The sequence below is a fragment of the Entelurus aequoreus genome, linkage group LG13 (assembly GCF_033978785.1).
Source record: "Entelurus aequoreus isolate RoL-2023_Sb linkage group LG13, RoL_Eaeq_v1.1, whole genome shotgun sequence".
In the NCBI taxonomy this organism is placed as follows: Eukaryota; Metazoa; Chordata; class Actinopteri; order Syngnathiformes; family Syngnathidae; genus Entelurus; species Entelurus aequoreus.
Window position 1 is genome coordinate 48,543,732 of NC_084743.1, and position 23,197 is coordinate 48,566,928.

General features: G+C 38.1%; 1 protein-coding gene and 1 long non-coding RNA gene across 2 annotated transcripts in view; one reads left to right on the top strand and one right to left on the bottom strand.

Annotated features, from left to right (window-relative positions):
* LOC133663469 (uncharacterized) overlaps positions 1 to 23,197 on the top strand; it is a 120,269-nt gene that overhangs the window by 89,774 nt on the left and 7,298 nt on the right. The gene's annotated exons all lie outside the window — the stretch shown is intronic.
* Positions 1 to 23,197, bottom strand: part of acsl3a (acyl-CoA synthetase long chain family member 3a) — a 114,274-nt gene that overhangs the window by 81,228 nt on the left and 9,849 nt on the right. Inside the window, exons 2-3 of the mRNA XM_062067947.1 lie at positions 8,165 to 8,592; positions 5,337 to 5,514 (exon numbers count right to left, since the gene is read on the bottom strand). Of these exons, the coding sequence (XP_061923931.1) occupies positions 5,337 to 5,514; positions 8,165 to 8,539 (553 nt within the window). The 5' untranslated portion in view covers positions 8,540 to 8,592. The remainder of the gene's footprint in view (positions 1 to 5,336; positions 5,515 to 8,164; positions 8,593 to 23,197) is intronic.

The window sequence follows — 23,197 nt, forward strand, 5'->3', positions numbered from 1 at the left end:
ACATGGGAAGCCCTGTATGAAGCCGCTTTAGTTAACTTATATGGGAAGCTCTGCATGAAGCTGATTGAGTTAACTTCCATGGGAAGCCCTGCTTGAAGCCGATTGAGTTTAGTTACATGGGAAGCCCTGTATGAAGCCGCTTTAGTTAACTTATATGGGAAGCTCTGAATGAAGCAGATTTAGTTAACTTATATGGGAAGCCCTACATGAAGCCGATCGCATTTACTTCCATGGGAAGCCCTGTATAAAGCTGATTGAGTTAACTTACATGGGAAGCCCTGTATGAAGCTGATTGAGTTAACTTACATGGGAAGCCCTGCATGAAGCCGATTGAGTTTAGTTACATGGGAAGCCCTGTATGAAGCTGATTTAGTTAACTTAAATGGGAAGCTCTGCTCTGCATGATGCCGCTTTAGTTAACTTATATGGGAAGCCCCGTATGAAGCTGATTGAGTTAACTTACATGGGAAGCCCTGTATGAAGCCGATTTAGTTAACTTAAATGGGAAGCTCTGCATGATGCCGCTTTAGTTAACTTATATGGGAAGCCCCGTATGAAGCTGATTGAGTTAACTTACATGGGAAGCCCTGTATGAAGCCGATTGAGTTAACTTCCATGGGAAGCCCTGCTTGAAGCCGATTGAGTTTAGTTACATGGGAAGCCCTGTATGAAGCCGCTTTAGTTAACTTATATGGGAAGCTCTGCATGAAGCTGATTGAGTTAACTTCCATGGGAAGCCCTGCTTGAAGCCGATTGAGTTTAGTTACATGGGAAGCCCTGTATGAAGCCGCTTTAGTTAACTTATATGGGAAGCTCTGCATGAAGCTGATTGAGTTAACTTACATGGGAAGCCCTGCATGAAGCCGATTGAGTTAACTTATATGGGAAGCCCTGTATGAAGCCGATTGAGTTAACTTACATGGGAAGCCCTGCATGAAGCCGATTGAGTTAACTTATATGGGAAGCCCTGTATGAAGGCGATTGAGTTAACTTACATGGGAAGCCCTGCATGAAGCCGATTGAGTTTAGTTACATGGGAAGCCCTGTATGAAGCCGATTTAGTTAACTTAAATGGGAAGCTCTGCATGATGCCGCTTTAGTTAACTTATATGGGAAGCCCCGTATGAAGCTGATTGAGTTAACTTACATGGGAAGCCCTGTATGAAGCTGATTGAGTTAACTTACATGGGAAGCCCTGCATGAAGCCGATTGAGTTTAGTTACATGGGAAGCCCTGTATAAAGCCGATTTAGTTAACTTATATGGGAAGCCCCGTATGAAGCTGATTGAGTTAACTTACATGGGAAGCCCTGTATGAAGCTCATTGAGTTAACTTACATGGGAAGCCCCGTATGAAGCTGATTGAGTTAATTTACATGGGAAGCCCTGTATAAAGCCGATTTAGTTAACTTACATGTGAAGCCCTGTATGAAGCCGATTGAGTTAACTTCCATGGAAAGCCCTGTATGAAGCTGATTGAGTTAACTTACATGGGAAGCCCTGCATGAAGCCGATTGAGTTTAGTTACATGGGAAGCCCTGTATAAAGCCGATTTAGTTAACTTATATGGGAAGCCCCGTATGAAGCTGATTGAGTTAACTTACATGGGAAGCCCTGTATGAAGCTGATTGAGTTAACTTACATGGGAAGCCCTGCATGAAGCCGATTGAGTTTAGTTACATGGGAAGCCCTGTATAAAGCCGATTTAGTTAACTTATATGGGAAGCCCCATATGAAGCTGATTGAGTTAACTTACATGGGAAGCCCTGTATGAAGCTGATTGAGTTAACTTACATGGGAAGCCCTGTATGAAGCTGATTGAGTTAACTTACATGGGAAGCCCTGTATGAAGCCGCTTTAGTTAACTTACATGGGAAGCTCTGTATGAAGCCGATTTAGTTAAGTTATATGGGAAGCCCTGTATGAAGCCGATTGAGTTTAGTTACATGGGAAGCCCTGTATGAAGCCGATTTAGTTAACTTATATGGGAAGCTCTGAATGAAGCAGATTTAGTTAACTTATATGGGAAGCCCTACATGAAGCCGATCGCATTTACTTCCATGGGAAGCCCTGTATAAAGCTGATTTAGTTAACTTAAATGGGAAGCTCTGCATGATGCCGCTTTAGTTAACTTATATGGGAAGCCCCGTATGAAGCTGATTGAGTTAACTTACATGGGAAGCCCTGTATGAAGCCGATTGAGTTAACTTCCATGGGAAGCCCTGCTTGAAGCCGATTGAGTTTAGTTACATGGGAAGCCCTGTATGAAGCCGCTTTAGTTAACTTATATGGGAAGCTCTGCATGAAGCTGATTGAGTTAACTTCCATGGGAAGCCCTGCTTGAAGCCGATTGAGTTTAGTTACATGGGAAGCCCTGTATGAAGCCGCTTTAGTTAACTTATATGGGAAGCTCTGAATGAAGCAGATTTAGTTAACTTATATGGGAAGCCCTACATGAAGCCGATCGCATTTACTTCCATGGGGAGCCCTGTATAAAGCTGATTGAGTTAACTTACATGGGAAGCCCTGTATGAAGCTGATTGAGTTAACTTACATGGGAAGCCCTGCATGAAGCCGATTGAGTTTAGTTACATGGGAAGCCCTGTATGAAGCTGATTTAGTTAACTTAAATGGGAAGCTCTGCTCTGCATGATGCCGCTTTAGTTAACTTATATGGGAAGCCCCGTATGAAGCTGATTGAGTTAACTTACATGGGAAGCCCTGTATGAAGCCGATTTAGTTAACTTAAATGGGAAGCTCTGCATGATGCCGCTTTAGTTAACTTATATGGGAAGCCCCGTATGAAGCTGATTGAGTTAACTTACATGGGAAGCCCTGTATGAAGCCGATTGAGTTAACTTCCATGGGAAGCCCTGCTTGAAGCCGATTGAGTTTAGTTACATGGGAAGCCCTGTATGAAGCCGCTTTAGTTAACTTATATGGGAAGCTCTGCATGAAGCTGATTGAGTTAACTTCCATGGGAAGCCCTGCTTGAAGCCGATTGAGTTTAGTTACATGGGAAGCCCTGTATGAAGCCGCTTTAGTTAACTTATATGGGAAGCTCTGCATGAAGCTGATTGAGTTAACTTACATGGGAAGCCCTGCATGAAGCCGATTGAGTTAACTTATATGGGAAGCCCTGTATGAAGCCGATTGAGTTAACTTACATGGGAAGCCCTGCATGAAGCCGATTGAGTTAACTTATATGGGAAGCCCTGTTAAAGGCGATTGAGTTAACTTACATGGGAAGCCCTGCATGAAGCCGATTGAGTTTAGTTACATGGGAAGCCCTGTATGAAGCCGATTTAGTTAACTTAAATGGGAAGCTCTGCATGATGCCGCTTTAGTTAACTTATATGGGAAGCCCCGTATGAAGCTGATTGAGTTAACTTACATGGGAAGCCCTGTATGAAGCTGATTGAGTTAACTTACATGGGAAGCCCTGCATGAAGCCGATTGAGTATAGTTACATGGGAAGCCCTGTATAAAGCCGATTTAGTTAACTTATATGGGAAGCCCCGTATGAAGCTGATTGAGTTAACTTACATGTGAAGCCCTGTATGAAGCCGATTGAGTTAACTTCCATGGAAAGCCCTGTATGAAGCTGATTGAGTTAACTTACATGGGAAGCCCTGCATGAAGCCGATTGAGTTTAGTTACATGGGAAGCCCTGTATAAAGCCGATTTAGTTAACTTATATGGGAAGCCCCGTATGAAGCTGATTGAGTTAACTTACATGGGAAGCCCTGTATGAAGCTGATTGAGTTAACTTACATGGGAAGCCCTGCATGAAGCCGATTGAGTTTAGTTACATGGGAAGCCCTGTATAAAGCCGATTTAGTTAACTTATATGGGAAGCCCCGTATGAAGCTGATTGAGTTAACTTACATGGGAAGCCCTGTATGAAGCTGATTGAGTTAACTTACATGGGAAGCCCTGTATGAAGCTGATTGAGTTAACTTACATGGGAAGCCCTGTATGAAGCCGCTTTAGTTAACTTACATGGGAAGCTCTGTATGAAGCCGATTTAGTTAAGTTATATGGGAAGCCCTGTATGAAGCCGATTGAGTTTAGTTACATGGGAAGCCCTGTATGAAGCCGATTTAGTTAACTTATATGGGAAGCTCTGAATGAAGCAGATTTAGTTAACTTATATGGGAAGCCCTACATGAAGCCGATCGCATTTACTTCCATGGGAAGCCCTGTATAAAGCTGATTGAGTTAACTTACATGGGAAGCCCTGTATGAAGCCGATTTAGTTAACTTAAATGGGAAGCTCTGCATGATGCCGCTTTAGTTAACTTATATGGGAAGCCCCGTATGAAGCTGATTGAGTTAACTTACATGGGAAGCCCTGTATGAAGCCGATTGAGTTAACTTCCATGGGAAGCCCTGCTTGAAGCCGATTGAGTTTAGTTACATGGGAAGCCCTGTATGAAGCCGCTTTAGTTAACTTATATGGGAAGCTCTGCATGAAGCTGATTGAGTTAACTTCCATGGGAAGCCCTGCTTGAAGCCGATTGAGTTTAGTTACATGGGAAGCCCTGTATGAAGCCGCTTTAGTTAACTTATATGGGAAGCTCTGAATGAAGCAGATTTAGTTAACTTATATGGGAAGCCCTACATGAAGCCGATCGCATTTACTTCCATGGGAAGCCCTGTATAAAGCTGATTGAGTTAACTTACATGGGAAGCCCTGTATGAAGCTGATTGAGTTAACTTACATGGGAAGCCCTGCATGAAGCCGATTGAGTTTAGTTACATGGGAAGCCCTGTATGAAGCTGATTTAGTTAACTTAAATGGGAAGCTCTGCTCTGCATGATGCCGCTTTAGTTAACTTATATGGGAAGCCCCGTATGAAGCTGATTGAGTTAACTTACATGGGAAGCCCTGTATGAAGCCGATTTAGTTAACTTAAATGGGAAGCTCTGCATGATGCCGCTTTAGTTAACTTATATGGGAAGCCCCGTATGAAGCTGATTGAGTTAACTTACATGGGAAGCCCTGTATGAAGCCGATTGAGTTAACTTCCATGGGAAGCCCTGCTTGAAGCCGATTGAGTTTAGTTACATGGGAAGCCCTGTATGAAGCCGCTTTAGTTAACTTATATGGGAAGCTCTGCATGAAGCTGATTGAGTTAACTTCCATGGGAAGCCCTGCTTGAAGCCGATTGAGTTTAGTTACATGGGAAGCCCTGTATGAAGCCGCTTTAGTTAACTTATATGGGAAGCTCTGCATGAAGCTGATTGAGTTAACTTACATGGGAAGCCCTGCATGAAGCCGATTGAGTTAACTTATATGGGAAGCCCTGTATGAAGCCGATTGAGTTAACTTACATGGGAAGCCCTGTATGAAGCAGGCCAAGGCAGCAATCATCCATTCTGCCCTTGTCTCACAAAAGATGGCTATGTTGCGCTTCGGCTTCTGTCCCAGTGACACCAGACCACAGCCGAGCCGGGACGCTGCTGAGAGGGTCTCGGCAAAAGAGAGCCACCGGTACTCGCCAAGAATCACCTGCAGCAGTTTATGAAAGAAAGAGTTTCAATTTGCTGGAAGTAGTATGGGTATACAGTGCATACAGTACACCTTAGAGAGTCATGTGGAAGAGACATTAATAGAGTATAATTTCCTCATATGGTGCCGAGCAGGGGTGTCCAAAGTGTCGCCTGCGGGCCATTTTTAGCCTGCAGCTTATTTTTGATTGGCCAAGTATATTCTTAAAACAAATTAATTCATAAAATACATAAATAGATTATAGACTTTTGATTTGATTTTACACAATCAGTGTCTTCTTCTATTAGCATATATTGAATTGGTTTTAGCATCTTTATTTTACAAAATGTATCAAAGTGGCCCCCACATGCTCTCATTTTTCTTCTATCAAGTTTACTCCTCTAACCCCCCTCGCTCTTGTTGAGATGATATTGGCCCCTAGTGGTTACCTTGTGGCAGTTATTGGTTTTGTTTTAACTCAAAGCATACACTAATCATGACTGCACATGCAGCAGAGAAATAAACAAACAATAGCTGGAAGCAAATTGAGTAGTGCGCAGCAACAAATGTTTCGACAGGCAGCTTTGAATAGATTAGAGCAGTCATGCTGTTGGAATTAGTGTTTTCAGTGTTACTGCCTCAAAAGAACCGTGCAACGTCTGTCAAATGACGACATTTGTGTGACTGACAAGAACACGAGTGGTAAAAACGGAGATTTTTGCATATCTTTTAGGTGCTGTATTACAAAACGTCTACTGTTGGCCTACTTTTACATGAGGAATTCCCTGAAGAATGTGTAAAGATTAATGTTTTACAAGTTTGAGACAAAGATCAGCATACTTTTTTATAGAGCACAAACATTTAAATAACGTGCACTGATAAATGAGGGGGAAAAAAATCTGCTTGAGAATGACAAATATTTTAAAAATTGGTTTTGCGTGTTCTGATAAAGGAAGAAAACTATTTAAACTATAGGTTATCTGCAATCATTTGCTTTTTGGTGCACTTTATCTTTTTTGTTTGTTTTTCAGATTATGCATGCGTGACACCATGGAATTGTTTTCCTGTACCTTGCAATCTGTAGACGAAAGCACTGACCTCTGTGATGGTTTGGGCTTCTGGATCGGATTGGACGGGCCATATATTTATTTCAGATATCCGGATCGATTGATTTTACCCAGTGTAAGACTGTTAACGATCCTTAGTATCGGACCATCACTTTTAGTGACGCTTTCACTGCATGAAGCTCAGATCTGAACTGCTGTAAATTTATTGTGACTCGACACGAGGCATATTCACACAGGGCTTATCAAATACAATTTAAAAGGAGACCTGCGCTTTAAAATAATAAAATAATTGTTACCTAAAAGTAGTTCCTCAGCGTTCAGTTTCAGTTTTCAGTTTTCAGTTTCAGTTTATTTCGAACATGCATACAATACAATGCAATTCATCATGCTTCCAGTTGTCTCATTACAGCACGTCCGAAAAGGAGCAGGAAGAAGCTGGGCTTATTTAATCCTACCCCTTTTCATACCATAGCAATTTTATCCTATTTCCTTGTTCTCTGTAACATAACAGTGAAAAAATTCATAATAAATAAATACTATACCATAGTAAGTGTCAGAATAATTGTATCTAAGTTATCACAAAACTTTGTGTTGCCATGAGTTCCTGGCGAGAGGACAAAAGCTGTCTTTGATCCTACCAAGCAAAATGCTTGTACAACTCCACTGTGTAGGATGGGAAGCAACATGAAGGTGTGGGTTTATTTGATGTATTGTAATCCACAAGAAGATTTTGTCTTGACCCGAGATCTACAAAGCGGAGAGGAAGCAGGGCCTGACCCCTCTCCAGGCACCTTTTCTTTGAACTGTTTTGTGACCAAAGGCAGCAGCTGTTTACAACCCCCTTCCTTTAGAAACAGCTGTTGCCATGTAATCAGGGAAAGTCCAAATAAAAGAGGAGACGTACAATCTTTTGTCAGAGCGTGGTGGGACACTGTACAAGAGTACAGCCCAGACGTTTCTCCTCAATTGAGCCAAATTTAATTCTGTCTCTGTTTAATTCCTTGCTATGTCATCAGTGTTTGAACCTGACACTTGTAGTTTGAACAGTCTCTCAAACTGAATCATATTGGTGCTTTGTTTGATTTCTTTAGTTAATCCATTCCGTTAGCGCTTATAAGAACAATTTCGCTAATACTTGATTTATATTCAGGTCAAAACATGTAAATTAAGTATTGTTAGCGGCTTTTGGATGTTTTTTTTAAAGGGCTTTGTGGGCGCATTCAAGGACTCCTATTAGCTACATTGTTAACCACCTCATACTTGCCATATTTTATAAATTATAATGCATTAAAAAACATGTGTTCTAGTCTAACATAAGGATTGTAAAGGACAGGCAAAATTCCCCCCCAAAAATGTGGTTCCCGTTTATTCTGATAAGGTTTGATGTGTTGAAGCGTGATGTTTTTTACTACAAGTGGAATGTTTGCAAAAAATAGTGTGCAAAATGTTACCCTCTGAAGCAGTAAAGAAGTCCCAAATGATCAACACTATGACCTCAGGGGAAGTTTACGACACAAGTAGGAGAAAAGGAGCGCTCGATTTGCTCGCCCTATCCCACCAACAGCGCAGTACGGGTAATCTCGCCAGCCTTCCTCAATGTTTACCTTCTTGAATACTTTTCCGTCGCTCTGCAGCTCATCTTCCTCACTAATCACCTCCCTTGTGCCAAGACAGTCTTTCTGCGGGATTCTCCTGACTGCGTCCTCAAAGACCTTAGCCAACGTGTCCAGTCCCGGGTACAGCAATGTCTTCAGTTTCTTTTCGGCGTCCACTGCACGGTAAGGTCCCTTCGGTTGTCCCAGCACTGGGCGAGCCTTCACTCTCCTTTCCCGGTCTAGCTCAGAGCCAAAATATTCACCTTTGGGTCTGGAAAAGGAAGTAAAAAAGTAGTTGGGCAGGAAGGTCAAGACGCTGGAGAACCACACCAGGAGGTGAACGATGCACAGCAGCACTGGGTTCAGATCTTCTTTCAGTTCCATCTCGATAAGGCGTTGGAGCAGCTAAAAAGCGGTAATGACCATGAACACCAGGCCTAGAAAGAAGAAAAATAATTATAATCTGTATCACAGCAACATTATTCTTTATGCCAGGGGTATTCAATGTTTTCCAGGCCAAGGACCCCCAGACTGAGGGCAGGATGAGCGGGGACCCCCTAATTAGACTTTATATAACACTGTGGTCTAAATTAAACTGGGGCCGTATTTATCAAGCGTCTTAGAGTGCCATTTTACACTTAAGTCCTGAGAATTTGCGAAATGTAGTCCTACTCTCAAACTTAAGAATAAAAGCTATTTATTAACTTTCTTAAGTCTAAGATTCACTCCTACTCTCCACGATATTTAAGAGACCTTCAGAGGTGTCCTAAGTGGTTAGGAGTTGCCAGCGGGGGATGGTACTGAGGCAAGAGAGACGTGCGCGAACGTTCAGGGAGCGGAAGGATGTCCTGGCTTTGTTTGATGACGAGCAGCTGATCAAACGGTATCGTTTAGACAGAGCGGGTATTATTTTTGTCGCAGATTTAATAAGGGGTGTCTTCTCATCAGCAACAACACCAGTTTCAAATTAGTTGCCTAATTAATGAATTGGAAAGAAAAGGAAACATTTATTTTTGATTCATAGCCAATATTGTTTATTTGTTTTGTATTATTTTGTAGTTTATTGTCAAAATATACACTCCCATTGTCCACTTAAATATTTCTAAGATATTTCTTTATTCTTAGACAAGGGATTCCCTTCCGTGATTGGTCATTTCTATGGACACAGAAATGACGTCACCTAAAATTCCGTTTACGGCACATAGTAATGTCGTAATTCAGCTCTGAGTGTGACACTTAAGATTCAGTCCTACACTTCGCTGAAAGTGTGAGTAAGACGCTTGATAACTAACTTTTAAGTGGAGCTTTCAGCGAAGAATTTCTTTACTCATAAGTCAACTCTTAGCAGACTTCTTAGGAATAATTCTAAGAAGCTTGATAAATACGGCCCCAGGTCCTTAAGGTGCCTTGTTATTGTGCAATGGAACGGAACTTTACTGTCATTGCACTTAATAAGTAAAATGCAACATAATATTAAGATAGTAAAATTACCAAAAATTCCAGACCATAAGCTTCTACTTTTTTCCTGTACTTTGAAACTGCAGCCTATAAAACGATGCGGCTAACATATCAATCAATCAAATTTTATTGGGAATATACATATACATATTTATATATATATATACATATACATATACATATATATATATATATATATATATATATATATATATATATATATGTATATATATATATATATATACATATACATATACATATATATATATACATATATATATACATATACATATACATATATACATATACATATATATATATATATATATATACATATATATATATATATATATATATATATATATATATATATATATACATATACATATATATATATATACATACTTATATATATATATATATATATATATATATACATATATATATATATATACATATATATACATATATATATATATACATATATATATATATACATATATATATATATATATACATATATATACATATACATATATATATATACATACATATATATACATATATATATATATATATATATATATATATATATATATATATATATATATACATATATATATATATATACATATATATACATATATATATATATACATATATATATATATACATATACATATATATATACATACATATATATATATACATATATATACATATACATATATATATACATACATATATATATATATATATATATATATATATATATATATATATATATATATATATATATATATATATATATATATATATATATATATATATATATATATATATATATATATATATATATACACGCAAACACACACATTTTTTTAGGATAAAGCATTGTGGTTTATCATTGGCTGATGTCAACATTTACTTTTTTTCTCATTGAACTTCTTGCTGTTTTCCCAAATATTTGCAGGTGATTTTATTATGCAAAGGAGTCACGAGCCACAGATGGCCCCTGTGCCACACTTTGAGCACCCCTGCTGTAGACACTGTTTATGGTTACTATAATCGCTGTACTAAATTTGTTCATCCTGTGGCCACATATGGGACAGGTTATGTCAGCACCCGAAGTAGTACAATCAGTTGTTCACCTGGCGGGTTTTTCCTGTGTGATAAAAAGTGCATTAACAGGGATGTTTACTTTTGTACATAAATCAACACAAAATCCGTACTTTGGAGCAATGTTCACGGACTTAGTATTTGGCTTGTTAGATTCCTGTTGAATGCGAGCGATGACGATGATGATGAAGGTAGAATCCATGACCGTTAGATGGGCCTCAGCCCTTCGCCTTTACGGAATCTCACAGTTTGTGGAAGACTTGGCAGAACTTCCAGCAGAGCACCGCATTGCTGGAGAGAGGAAGCCGATAGATTGCTGCAGATTGGTTGCTGCCCAGAAAGTGTGGGCGCCTTTCTCGTAACGCGTCCCCAAAATGCAAGTCCTCGCATGCAGGAAGATGCTAGAAAATGTCCGATGCATTGCAACAGTCAGCATTAACGCATTATTGCAACTCGATGATTTATGAGTCATGAAATGCTTGTTTGCGAGATGACAAGCGGGTGTAGTGTGCCGCCATGCTCGGCGGGTGTGGCAACGGTGTCGAGACCGCAGGATTTTAGGCTGAAGAGAGAGAGTCGTGTTCAGGGGTTGAAATGCGGGTCCGTTATTCACTCTCCGGGAAGGGATGTCACTGATGTCATATTAATAAGAAAATGTTTTCCTAATATTTTCGCGATCGACCGGTAGGGTCCCAAAGATCGACTGGTCGATCGCGATTGACGGGTTGGTGACCCCTGTATAAATAAACATTTACAAAATCTTTCTGTGTAAATAACTCATTTTGCAATGTATATTCTGTATCTGTGGTTTATAATTCGGTGGGGCTAACACAGGGGTCGGCAACCCGCGGCTCCGGAGCCGCATGCAGCTCCTTGACCACTCTGATGCGGCTCAGCTACATACATGCCGACCCCCCCGATTTTCCCAGGAGATTTATGGATCTCAGTGTCTCTCATAGATTACTCCCAGGGAAAAAATAATCCTATTTACACTCTAATTACTAAATAAAGGGCGTGCCCTAATTGCACTGCAGTAATTGTCCTCTATAGCATTTACATACAGCGTGCCAGTCCAGCCACATGTTGCATGTTGTTATTACTTGCTCACACAGGAGACAGCAAAGCATACTTACTCATCAGCCACACAGCTTACACTGACGGTAGCCGTATCAAACAACTTTAACATTGTTACGTTACAAATATGCGCCACACTGTGAACCCACACCAAAAAAGAATGAAAAACACATTTCTGGAGAACATTCCACCGTAACACAACATAAACACAACACAACCATTACCCAGAATCCCATGCAGCCCTAACTCTTCCGGTCTACATTATACACCCCAGCTACCACCAAATCCCCCTACACATCAACCCCCCCCCTCTCTGTGCGTTGGTTGAGCGGAAGAGTTAGGGCTGCATGGGATTCTGGGTATTGGTACCGTCAGTGTAAGATGTGTGGCTGCTGAGTTAGTACGCCTTGCTGTCACTTACGTGAGCAAGCTGAAATTGCATTCTACGTGTGGTTGAGCAGGTACACTGTTAGGGCAGACTGTAGAGGGTGCCAAATGCAGTGTCATCACGCTCTGATATTCGGGAGTCTCCCGGGAAAAATGAGAGGGTTGGCAAGCATGACGCTATCAAGCGCCATTCATTCAAAACTCGCGGGCTGCACTAACATCAAATTTCCACATTAAAGTGCGTGCCGGTGCGTGTGTCGGAGACCCCTGGTTAACATAGCACAAAGCATTTAAGCTTTGTATGCAGTGTTTTTCATTTTAAATTAAAAAAATTTTTTTGTGGCTCCCATTACTTTCTTTAATTTGTGAAACTTGCCAAAATGGCTCTTTGAGTGGTAAAGGTTGCCGACCCCTGGGCTAACATATGGAAAAAAAAATCTAAAATTTAGCGGGTGCGGGCACATTTTTTTCCATTGAAAAAATACAGAGGCACACCACCAGCAGAAACGTTTAAAAATTTAACTCCTTTTTTTTTTTTTAGTTCATTGCTGTTTTCCTGTGTGTAGTGCTTTAGTTCCTGTCTTGCACTGTTATTTTGGTGGCTTTTCCTGTTTTCCTGTAGCAGCTTCACGCCTTCTTTTGAGTGCTATTGCCTGACCTGCTTTGAATTGGCAAACAAGACTATTTCAGTTGTGCGGACACTATCCATCTTTGTGGGGACATTGTTGATTGTCATGTCATATACGGACACACACTGTAAGTCTTTTCTGTCGTCCAGCATTCTGTTTTTGTTTACTTTGTAGCCAGTTCAGTTTTACTTTCTTTTTGCATAGCCATCCCTAAGCTTCAGTGCCTTTTCCTAGCGGGACTTGCCTTTTGTTCATTTTTGGTTTAAGCATAACATATCATTTTATCTGCACACTGTCTCCCGCTGTGCTCTGCTTATTGGGATCACTCCAAACCATCCTTGACGCGTTCCGATTTCTACAAAGCAAAGCTGCTGCCACCTACTGATATGGAGTATTAAATGGTTACACTGCCGAGCTCTATACAGCACAGACACTAGACAACTGCACATTATTTGCAGATTATAATTATTGATTTGCAAATAATATTTTTTGGACCAATTAGGTGAAGTTGCGTAATTTCCCACTGCACACCAGACAATATCTCACGGCACACTAGTGTGCCGAGGCACAGTGGTTGAAAACACTGATCTAGAGTCCAGGAAATACGGTATACAGTACAGTATAATGTCGCTAATAGCTAGCTGGCAACTAACGCACTAATCGCTAGCTAACAAGTGGCACACTTATCACTAGCTGAAAACTGGTGCGCTAATTTCTAGCTAACAATTGGCGCACTCAATGCTAACTATTGGTGCGGTACTCACACGCTGACTGTGTTAATCGCTAGCTAAGATGACAACTAGCGTGCTAATCGCAAGCTACCTTGAATGCTAACATTAAGTATAATAATATAATATCTATTTAGTCAAGTTTTCATTTGAAACAATGAGTAGGGTTGCCATGTCACTGCCATTTTTTAAACTACACCACGGTGTGTTGGAGCAATCTCAATGTGTATTTAATGACATTTAAATTAGGGGAAAAACTGCATGGGGAATATAAAAAAAAATATTACAATAGTGTAATTTACCAAAGTTTTCACGACCCCCTTGCAGTACCTTTGCGGACCCCCTGTTGAAGACAGCTTTATGCAGCTTTATGCAGTTAATTTCAAAATGAAGGATTTATGGTAATTACATGGAAGTCCATACTGAGAATGACCCCATAGCCTCTGTAGCTTTACATGAGGATTAACTAATTAGAAAAAATAAGACCTCACGGTGACTCACACTTTTAACATCCAGTAAAAATTAGAAGAAAAAGTCTCTTTCTCATATGATTTGCATTCAGCATCATTATGCAACCCATTGTTAGTGCCAAATACTCACTAAACCAGGGCTTAATCCAGGGCCTAGCAGCCTACTTTGTTATATATTATAAAATGCTATTCAGTCTTTTAATGTACCATTTAAAAAAAAATCCATACATGGTTTTTAATGTTAAACACAGTGTTTTTAGATGTGATTCACAGCGATTTATAAAAGATTTAAATTATTTTAACAATTCTACATGTTTCCTGCACTGCTGTGTGCTCACTGAACAGCACCGCCCGCTGTGAAACAACGAAAGTTAATTTGAATGACGGACAAAAGCAGCCTATCAGTCCACCAGTTTGTGTGAGGTTACAGCCATTCAGAAGCAGAGTAGGGCGGGTCAAAACTGTTTCGAAACAAAGCACAGGTAAGACTCGTCAAACGAGATAAGAGGATGTCGCTGCCAAACAGTTTTAAAACAAAATAAAATTTAAAAGAAAGTTTTTATTTTCCCCCAAAAAGCCATTTGTTTTTAATTTTGTACTGAAAGTACAATCATTGTGATTAACTACAGTAAGTGATGACATCAAAACTTCAATAATTGAAGTCTTACTTTAAACACATTTTTTGTGAGATTAATAATACAATAAGAAAAAAAAACAATATGGGGTTTTATTCCTCATTATTTGAGTCATTCTGAATTTTGGTGAAGTTATTTGTTTTTTGGTAATATTATTTTGTCATATTTGTGTAAGTTGTTTTAACATGGGGGAAAAAAGTACATGTTATGGTCTTACCAATTGTTACTTAACTCCAATGCAAAGTACCATATATAAGCCACATCCACAAATTTTTAGAAGAAAAAAAATACTGGAATTTAAGCCACAGATATATACACCGGTAGGTTGTGAAATGATATATTTGTGAATGTTTATTTACATACCTTAATTGTTTCCAAAAGTCTGATCAGACAAACCAGAAAGGTCACTGATGTCTTTATTCATTCTTTATGAGCTAAATAAGATATTCTCCTTTTTTAAATAAGGTTCAAGAGGTTTATCAGGATTCTTCTTCCTTGTATTTTGTAAACACTTTATGTTTGAAGAGTTTTTAAAGTGGATCGTTTTTGTACATTGATTTCTTTGCTTAATCCATTCCATAATTTAGACGTTAGCAAAGCAAAATCTATAGATTAGCCGCACCCTTGTGTAAAGCTTGGGAAAAAAGTAGCTGCTTGCAGTCTGGAAGATACGGTAAATATGAACCTTTGACAAATAAGTTTGAAAACATCTGCTCTGAACAATGAAATGAAAAACGTAATAACACTTCTAAAGAAATCACTTAAGTGTTTGACCGTGTACAAGCTATGAGACAAAAGGAAAAGAACATAAAAAATGGAAATACAGTATTTCTTGAGCATGTACTACCAGGTCTACACTTGAAGTTGGAAAGAATAGCAAGATGAAGGTGACGGTTAAAAAATACATTCTTCATGATGGGTGTGTGCGCTTTAGTCTGGTTTTAAACAGGTGATGGGTGTGGTCTCACAGCATAAGTGTTGGAGCTGTCCAGAGTGCTGAACAGACTCCCATGTTGGTATGCCTTGACCACACAATGGGCATTATTAAAATCAGAATACATAAAAATGTTACGCTATTTAATTCAAACATATTAGAAATAGTAACATCTGCATGGTCAGCTGCAAGAATGGTGCACAAATATACAATGTTGCTTCTGTGTACCACCTAAATTAATTTGAAACAAAATAATCATGGTGTAAATGCAGTACAGACAACTAAAGTAGAGAAAGGTTATTTCAAGTACTGAAACTAAATTTATGAAAAAGCCTCTCATATCACTTACAGCTACGGCTATTTAACCAAATTCCACGCGGGAATGACATCTGACTGGCCCACGAGAGTGACTAACTTTCAGATTTAATCAGATTCCTAAAAAAAAACAAACTGTCATATAGAGGTTCTTTGACTACAATTTTTTAACTATTGGTCCTTTAAAACAGTACAAAGCCTCTGTTACATAGATGTTTGACAAGTATTTTGTGCAGTAGGTCCTTAAAAACAGCAAAGCGCTCCTGTCATTTAGACCAGTAGTGCCCAAAATGGGGGCCGGGGGACAAATTTTTTTGGTTTGAGGGTGACTTCCCAAATTTAGTACACATTTATATTGCCATTTTTCAAGCTCAAGCCCACCCGATATTGATATTGGATATCAGTCAGAGATCAGGGAAAAAAACCCAGCATTGGATAATATATATAATAATTATGATGTTGAATGGGATTGTGCTGAAAAATAACATTTCCCCTCAGGGATTAATAAAGTATTTCTGATTCTGATTCTGATCTGATATTGGCTCGCACATAAAATCCCTGATATGAACTCCAATACAAGCAGTCCTGCAGTGTGTTTACTTGTGCAAAGCTGGACAGCCAAGTGACATCTAAATGTCTTCCAATAAGCACACAAGGTTGGTCTTTTCTTGTATTTTTGTCAAATCATTTACAAAAGTTAAATATGGAAGGCTATTGGCGACTAGGAGCTACTAGCTACACAACACCTAAGCACACAATAGCACATAAACTAGACATACGTAATAAGTGTCCCTATTTGAACAATATTGCCTTCAAAAACAACAAATTTGTCAATATAAACAAGTACCAAATAATTAGTGCTTCATATTACTTACAGATACAAAGTATCCAAGGCAGACTTTATTAAAAAGTATCCAGTAACAAATGTGTCTGCATCATTCAACTTATGAGCTTAATTTAATGAATTGTTATGACCACTAGTTGTCACCCAAAAACATTTACCGGTACCACTCCACTTCAACTTCAAGACAGCATAAATCCAATCCGGACTGTGAATGATAAACAGTAGAATGTTGTTCATGCCTACCTTTGTTCTCGATTTGGCTAACTTCACTTGTATAAAACCTTTTCTAACGTTCCCACTACAAAATAATAAGAGTATGAATGATTCATGCTGATATCGTATCGGATCAATATCAGTATCGGCGAATACTCAAGGCTCCATAATCGGAATTGTATCAGAAGTGAAAAAGTTGCATCGAGGCACCACAAAAGCAATCACTATTGGCATGTCCTCAAGGCGAACTCATTTGCATCTATCATTGTTATTTGCAATAATTAAAATACGTTTTATTTTTATTTTACATTTAGGCTATTTTGTTTCACAATTTTCGCACATTTTCACTTTGGCCCTTGGAGGCAAAAGGTTTGGGCACCCATGATTTAGACGGTATTTGAATATAATTTTTTTGCAGAAAGTCCTTAAAAACAGAACAGTTTATGTCATGTGAAGGATATTTTACTAGCATGTTTGTTTTTGTAGGAGGTTTTTGAAAACAGCAAAACGGTCCTGGTTTTATATTGAATCTTTGATTTGCGTTTGCAAACCAAAACATATTGCTTTGGTTTTTGTTTATAGCTTCATAATTTTATATATGACTGTAGTATTATTAGTTATTTTGTAAGGTGATAATTTGAAGGTATGGCACAGCTTTGCATTGGCATAACAGGCAAGTAATACCAGAGAATATTTGTGAATATGTGTTTAGTAAATAGCGAACTGCTCCCCAAGGTAAGTTTCAGAAAAATGTGGCCTCTTGGAACATTTTAGTTGAACATCTCTGCTATTTAGATCAGCAAAACATATTTTGTTTATATACTATGATTGAAAGAAAACGTATGAGGCAGTGACCAAGAATGTGTATTTTTTCTCATATATTCCTAAATAGTATGTACACTTGAAAATAATGTTTTAAAATGTGAAATAGTAACTATTATGGATTCGTTATTGAATTACTTAAGTGTCATTGCTATCGTGTTATGAAAGGTTCATTCTGGTGGGGGAGGTGCTGTTGAGCCAGTGGAGCAGTGGAAGAGAGACAAAATCAAACCTTATTTGTAAAGCGCTTTCATACATGGGAAGAAAAAAAAAATGACGAGTTTGTGCAACAAAGAACACTTTGTGGGTTACGTGACACTTATGAAGTTAAATACCATTTGATTTTGCATCTTCACATGGACTTCGAGTGGATTAAAGGAATGATTGTATGCGAGTATAGCATGACTAACAGTTAAAAGGAAAACTGCAATTATTTTGGAATTTTGCCCATCATCTACAATCCTTATATGAGACAAGAACACACTTGCCTTTCAATTTTCCATACGTTCAAGATCAGGGGTGTCGAACAATTTTTATTGAGGGCCACATCGCAACTATGGCTGCCCTCAAAAGGCCACATGGACCAGTGAATATAGGATAATATACATGTATAATAGCCATGTTACACAATTTGCAAAGGCAACTGTTTTTGATTATTGTATTTGTTACGCATGGATGGATAAGATGACAAGAAGATATTAAAATATTTATTTTTGATAACTAAAAAATGACATGGTGGACCACGTTAAATATGTGGCTGGCCACTTTAAAATTAAACGGCGGGCCGAACTAAAATTACTTGGCGAGTACATATACATACATACACTCATGCATATAATCACGTTTTATCAAGCATATGTTAACGTTGTTACCCTAGGGGAAACTGGGTAACACATGGCACACTGACAAAGCTTAACCTATTGTTACTATAACAATCTACAAGGTTAATACAGCTGGCTTCTCTTTCTTCCCCTCCATTTATCTGCTTTCTTTTGTATTTCAAGTTATCATTACATATATGTATTGTTGCATTTGAACAATTGTATTGTTGATAATAGAGGTAATTATTGTTATTATTCATTATCAATAGTGCTATTTCTATTGGTATTTGTATTGCTCCATTTGTAGTGTAATAATGCTCATTGTCATTTATGTATTATTATTTATTTCCCAACTGCTTCTTTGCTATCACTTTTACTATAATATTTGTACATATTGTATTTGCTGATGTTGTTCTATTGTTGTTGTTTATATTGTTGTGTTTGCTGTTGTTGTTTTTGTCTCGCTGTCTTATCCCCCTCTTGTCCCCACAATTTCCCCCTCCGTCTTCCTTTTTTTCTCTTTCTATCCCCTCCTGCTCCGGCCCGGCTGCACCAAATAATAATATAAATCATTTAATAAAGTAAAACACAAATAAGGCAACAAGAGAAGTATCCCACATTTCTCTTTGGTAAAGTAAATTTGTACAGCCAATATGGGCATCTACATCAACAATATGATTTGCCTGAGAAACTGGACAGGACAAAAAAACAAAAAAAAACTTGCCGGTTAACATTAAATGATATGGCGGGCCACATTTAAATTACATGGAAGGCCAATTTAAAATGACTTGGTGGTTAACATTAAATAATGTGGAGGGCCACTTTTAAATTACTTGTCAGACAACATTAAATGATGTGGCAGATCACATACAATGATATGGTGGGCCGCATTTTTACTGACTTAAAAAGCAGATGATAAAATGCTTCCCTGCTGTAATGTGTTACATGATGTTGGTGGTGTACAAACTTGGGTGCTAATAATGATAATAATAATAGTAATAAAAACGTTTTTTTCCGCATCTTTATTTACACCAATTACACATGGTACCGATAATGAATGAATACCAGAATCAATAAGGAATATTGATAAAATCCTAACAAGACACTGTGTCATGACTGTCAATCATGACTGTGCCTGTTACTACATTGTTACAACATGTATACAATTGTAGTTGGAGGTTTTATTAGAGGGCTTTATAGGCAGAATAGGTGAATCTCCATTATTTGCCATTAACTGCAAGTGCAAGGCTTTTATCTAGAATGTGCAGAAAAAAAACAAACCTGTGTTTTTGTTTTTGATGGGCAAAATTCCCCCAAAAAAGTGCAGTTTTCTTTTAAGTGGCACTAAGCAGAAATGTTTTAGATGCAGTACAATGCCTTGATAAGAATATACAGTATACCCATAGGCCATACATGTATATATTTATATTCAGTATAGATACATACTAGTACAAGCAAAATACATTTCTAAATTAGTAACTAAAATTCATGAAAACACGGCTGCTCATTGTATTTTAACCACTACTATAAACATTTCAATAAATAGAAAAGTGAAATCAAACTACAACATTTTATTACCACAAATAACAATGAGCAAAAAAGTTAGGGGAAAGCACAAAAGCACAGGTGAGGTTTGACTGATGCATGTTAAGAATGTTGTAATGCTGCAAAACTGCTGTTATGACACAAATATATCCATGATAATCTACTGTATAGTGCGGTTGGTACCTGCACACAGGGGCGCCGAAAAGGGGGGGTAAAGGAGACGGATTCTAGGGGCCCATGATGGAGGGGGGCCCAGAGAGGCCCCTAATGATGATGAAATTATAATGTTGCCGCTGTGTTGGGGGCCCTGTAAAGATTCTTTTCATGGGGCCCAAAATCCCAAGCGGCGCCACTGCCTGCACATACAGTTTTACATTATCCTTATCACAATCTCACTTTGCCTCCGTGACGCACCACATCACGACTCCAAAACTCACCACTGACCCAAAGTGCACTCAATTGCGATGCCCCACTCATACCTCAAGTGTCCTTTTGAGACGCATGACCAAAACAAAATCATCCATTCCCTGTTTGCACAAAAAATCTTTCAGCTACAGGTTTTCTTGTTCAGGTGGTTTATAAAAAAGGCCATGGAATAATAGATAAGGAAAATAAAACATGCACCCACTACCTAGTGACGTATATAGTTAAGTGATTCAGCCAGTGGTTCTGTAGCCGCACAGGGCCCAGTCATTTTATTACATCGTATGCATGCTGTAGACCGGCCACTAATTAATTTTGCGCTACCTCGCTCATTAAACACATTATATCGTGATTGTACAGTAACACTGGGTCAGCCACAGAATAAGAAGATATGTCAGGAAGGAGGCAACATAGCAACGTTGTTGCTAATATTTAGTGAGTATTCAGACCCCTCTACTGTAGGTTTTCACTTTAAAAAAACAACAACTAATTTAGTGACTTTTTCTTTTGGAGACTCTTAACATGAAACCTTCTCAATAAGCAGCGGATCCTGCTGTGGGCCTCTCACACACCGACAGTGCATCTGGAAAGTATTCACAGCGGTTCACTTTTTCCCGCATTTTGTCATGTTACACAATACAGCCTAATTCCAAAAAAGAATAAATTCATTTTTGTTCTTAAAATTCTACAGAAAATACCCCATAATGAGAATTTGAAAAGTTTTTTTGTTTAATTTTGCAAATATAATAAAAATAGATAAAATCACATGTATGTATTCACAGCCTTTGTGCAATACCTTGTTGATGCACCTTTGGCAGCAATTACAGTCCCAAGTCTTTTTGAAAGACTCTCAGACCATGAGAAACAAGATGATCTGGTCTGATTAGACAAAGATTGAGCTCATTGACATGAATGCCAGGCCAATACTATCCCTACAGTGAAGCATGATGGTGGCAGCCTCATGCTGTGGGGATGTTTTTCCAACTGCAGGAACTGGGAGACTAGTCAGGATGGAGGGAAAGATGAATGCATCAATGTACAGAGACATCCTGAATGAAAATCAACGATTCCCATCCAACCTGATGGAGCTTGAGAGCTGCTGCAAAGAGGAATGGGCAAAACTGCCCAAAGATAGGTGTGCCAAGTTTGTGGCATCATATTCAAAAAGTCTTGAAGCTGTAATTGCTGCCAAAGGTGCATCAACAATGTATTGAGCAAAGGCTGTGAATACTTATGTACATGTGATTTTTTTTATTTTTATGAATTTGCAAAAATAAAAATTGAAAAATTCACATTGACATTATGGGATATTGTGTGCACATTTTTAGGACAACAATGAATGTTTTCTATTTTGGAATAAGGCAGTAACATAACATGTGGAAAAAGTGATGCGCCTTGAATACTTTCCGGATGCACTGTTTTAAACATGTTTTTTTTGCTTTTCATGCTTTTTTGCTGGCCATTTTGCCAATTAGACGATGACGTCATCTAGCGCCACATTTTTCGCAAGCCACAACCACAGTTATTTTGCAGTCCTGGGGGAAACACTGGCTGTTTTGTATGCTGTACAGTTTATGCTTCAATATTCAATATTCATAAACTAGAAGGGAACTGGGGGGAATGTGATGTGTTTTCTGCGAATCAACTACTTCTTGGTAAGAAAAAGTACAAATGCGTGGGTTTTTCTCACAAATAATGCTGACATTATGACGTGAATGCTGAATTGGGAATTTGCGGGGAATGATTCAGGGAACTATCAGTTATTTCAATAAGGTTTTATGCTGCTAATTCCGATCATTCGTGATTGAGATAGGCTGATACCAATACTGATACAGATTACATGTATTAACTGAACATTTTTTTTATTTACTAATTGGGAATGCTAATGAAAATGTTATTATTTTGATTGAGTTGATTTATACTGAATTATCTAAGTTTGTAAAAACTAACAAAAACAAAAATAATTTTGAAAAAGTGAAAATATCAGCTTGATCACTTTAGTATCATAAATCATAAACATATACTAGCCTTAATATTAACACAACCAGTTTATGAATCCATCCGCTGTCCTGTTATGTGAAGTGTGTACTGACTGTGACAATGCTGACACACTAACAGTTGTTATATTATCCTCACTCTAGACTCTTATTAATTTACTTGTTAATTTCCTGTTAACAACTGCTTACTTTCTGTTGTAATGTGGTTCCATCTAGACTTCTTTAAGTTGACTTATTTATTGGTGTTGTTTCAAGCTAGTTTAGTTTAACATTTCTGCTCTTGGCTTTTTCCTCTCAGAGTTTAACATGTTTAGCCCAGTGATAATAATACTTGATAGTGATACTTACGATTAGGGCTGGGCAATATGGCTGAAAACTGTCGATATTGATAATTATTTATATTTATCATGACCTAACAAAAATTAGGACCGTGAAAAATATATTAAATGTGAACATTTTTACTTAAAATGTAACCTTCCTCTTATTATGATCCCCTCAGCTATCAAAGCAGAAAGGAAATGAAATGTTCTATAATCATATATAACACTAAACTATAACCTTTTAAAATTAAGGTGCAAAAATAAGGAATAAGTAAGAAATGCTTAGTAAAGTGATTAATAATGCAAAG